Source organism: Trypanosoma rangeli (genome assembly GCF_003719475.1).
Source record: "Trypanosoma rangeli strain AM80 chromosome Unknown Tra_15.4_contig_00754, whole genome shotgun sequence".
In the NCBI taxonomy this organism is placed as follows: Eukaryota; Euglenozoa; class Kinetoplastea; order Trypanosomatida; family Trypanosomatidae; genus Trypanosoma; species Trypanosoma rangeli.
Genome location: NW_021706489.1, coordinates 1,458 through 4,426, shown reverse-complemented (window position 1 = coordinate 4,426; position 2,969 = coordinate 1,458). Strand labels below are relative to the sequence as shown.

General features: G+C 55.5%; 2 protein-coding genes across 2 annotated transcripts, besides 1 other annotated feature; both read left to right on the top strand.

Annotated features, from left to right (window-relative positions):
• Positions 1-660: 660 nt before the first annotated feature.
• On the top strand, positions 661-1,590 carry TraAM80_10002 (uncharacterized protein; the record flags this gene model as incomplete). The annotated part of the gene is made up of 1 exon (XM_029386654.1): positions 661-1,590. The coding sequence occupies one exon, from the start codon at positions 661-663 to the stop codon at positions 1,588-1,590; it is 930 nt and encodes a 309-aa protein (XP_029233526.1).
• Positions 1,591-1,613: a microsatellite.
• Positions 1,614-1,636: 23 nt separating this feature from the next.
• On the top strand, positions 1,637-2,968 carry TraAM80_10001 (uncharacterized protein; the record flags this gene model as incomplete). Its single annotated transcript, XM_029386653.1, has 1 exon — positions 1,637-2,968. A coding segment is annotated over one exon (1,332 nt), but the record flags the coding sequence as incomplete, so codon positions are not given.
• Between the last annotated feature and the right edge of the window lies 1 nt (position 2,969).

The following is a 2,969-nucleotide window of genomic DNA, read 5'->3' as shown; positions in this document are numbered from 1 at the left end:
GCAAACGGGTCATTGTGTCTTTATTTAGTTTGAGTGCGACCGCAAACGGGTCATTGTGTCTTTATTTAGTTTGAGTGCGACTGCAAAACAAGTGTTCGTGTTTTTTAATTGATTTCATTAGATATTTTTTTTTTTGTGCAGTGTGTTGTTGTTAAGATGTTGGCCTCGTCAAGTTTGTATGGTTGCCGAGGTATTGTATAAGTTGCCTTCTCCGCGTACGTTACATTTTAGTTGAATGGATAGCGACATGAAGTGTTTTTGGAGGCTATCATCGCTCTGTGCGTGGAATCGAAATAATTAAATAGCGTAGTTGTGTTTAAATTTATCTTCTTGTTTGGTTGAGGTGGTGGTTGCAAGCTCTGCTTGATGCCGTGCTTATGAGGCGTGGGACAAAAGGCGTGAAGTTTGTTTTCAACGGCTGCGTCTACTGCCATGTAGTGACGTCGCTCGCACTGCAGATTCATCAGTGGTGGCTTCTGCAGCTATGCGGAGTGTGGGGCTCAACCTGAGTCCTGTCTTGCGGGTCCTCCAGTGTAACGCTGTTGGCTTCAAGCAGGAGAAGCGGATCTTTCTGGATGAGGGTGGCGGCCGTGCTTTGCGTGGCGCCGTGCTGAGGAGGCCCGGAAGAAGTGTGGTTGATTTGCCACTCAACAGCTGCAGATGCCGACGGTGTGCGGCGTTGCGATACCGTCTGCCAGCGACGTGTGGCGATGGCACTCAGCCGGTGCTGAGTTGTGTGGTTTTAACGCCGTGGGTGCCGAGGATGGGTGGCAGCAGTTGAAGGAATCGGGGGTGTTCCTCGTCGTTGTGCACTGTTGGTGTAGTTTGCTGGTGGCGCATATTTTTTCCATGTTTTGCCTCCGGTGTTTGCGCAAACGTTGTTCTCTCTCTGCGTGTGTGGCAAATGTGGGCGAGCGGGAAATGGCGTGGCGGCGGCACAGGGGCCGTGTGGGCGGCGGGGCGGAAGCGGGGAGGGAGCGCAGGAGGGTCTCGTTTGGGTCCCTCTCCCCGCACCGCTGCCGTCGTTGTGGCTTGGGATTTAGTTTTGATTTGTTGTGTTTTTTGCCTTTGCGGCGTGCGTGGATGTGGCGGGCTTTTGTTTGTTTTGTTTTTGTTGTTCCCTGCTGCGTTCTTTTCAACGTTTTCCTGAGAGTAATTCGGCTGCTGGGAGAAGAGGAGGGAGGTGCGAAGTACGTTGCACTGCTGCTGCGGGGAGGGAGCTGTGATGCACGTGTGTGGGAGTCTGGTGGTTCTCTGCGTTGGGCGTCTCAGGAGCTGAAGAAGGGGCAAGAGCAGGAGGGTGCACCGGAGGTGCGAAACGACGCTGGACGCTCCGGCGGTGCTCCGCGAGACTTCCTTTGGGGCCTGCGCCCCCCACGCAGCGGTAGGTGTGCGTCAGCGCGGGGAGGGCAGCCGTGCCTGCGCTGCTCACTTTTTGGGGCGCTGGTTTGCCCATGCAGCCGCAGCGAGCAACGCGGACCACGCAGTTTTTTTTTTTGTTTTGTTTGGTGCCTGTGTGGGGTGGGGCCGTCTAGGCGTTGCACCTGTCTTTCCCTCACTTTGTCTCCACCCCGCGAACACAGACGGTAGACACACACACACACACGCACACATCGTTCCACGCAGCGGGTATATGATGGCGGCCGAAGTTGTCATGCGGGCGCTCTCCGCGACGAGGACCGTCGTCCGGTGGGTGGCGCTGCTGCTGCTGCTGCAGTGCCTGGGCAGCCACCCCTCCTTCGCCGCGGCCGAAGAAGACAAATACGTGAGGGTTAAAATCAAGAAATATTTCAGCTTGCCCTATTCAGCGTTTGAAAATTATGGACGTTTGGTGTATTGGGGCTCGTCGTCAGCAAGCTGTAAATCTGAAGGAGGCCTCCTTACTGCGGATCAAACACTTGCTGCGCATGAGTCCATCACAGATTACTTGAGACAGATGGGAGACGTTGCCAATAAGGAGGTATTCACGTACATGGGCGGTGACGCCGTGTACAGCGCCAGGTGGCCGGAAAACCCCGACAAGAAGTGTGGTCGAGAAGTTGCCAAGGCATCGTTGAACTGCATTTTTGAGTGGAATCAGGGCGAGTTTGTGGGCACGGTGATGGGATATTATGGTGCTCCGTTTTTCAGAGGTTCACTGCACTCCCTCGCTGGCGCAGGCCCAATGAACGGGTACGAGTCCTACTGGCACGATGGTTACCCTGCGCACGGCCAATTGTATTTAATATCTCGCCTGGATATGACGAAGGAAGATGTGAACGCAACGTGGTACGACGGGACAGACCATGCTTACATGGACCCTGATATGCCTTTTGCGGCATTCAGCATTGTCTGTGAGGCGCAAGACGAACTCATAACGACGACAACGACAACGACGACGACGGAGGCCCCGACAACGACAACGACGACGGAGGCTCCGACAACGACAACGACGACGGAGGCCCCGACAACGACAACGACGACGACGACGGAGGCTCCGAACGCGACGACGACCACGACGACGTTGCCGCCGGAGGTGGTGGTGTCGTGGGCACAGAAGCACTGTTACGCCATTCTTGCCGTGTTGCTGCCGCTTGTCGCTCTGCTTGCACTAATTATTATCATCATGTGCTGTTGTTGTCGCCGTCTCAGCGATGATCAATCCACGGGGGCGGTGCCCATGGAATTGCAGGAGGTGAACGACAAAACCTTGTATGAAGCCCAAAAGGGGCGGCGAGGAGGCCCGGGTGTGTCCGAGGACCCCGTTGTTTCCGCGTTTTCTCCCCGTGAGCAGCAGAATGTGTTGCAGCGAAATTCCTGGATTGTGCCTTCGCAACCTGCGGTGCCCTTTGAATCCTCGCCACTCCTACCACCCGCAGAAGATACTTCCCAGCCGTTGAGGCAGCCCAGACGCCATGGTCAGAGGCGCGTTGCATCGGGTACGTTTGCAAGTGTGGAGTTTCCAAGGGGCGATGAGATTGTTGAAGGCG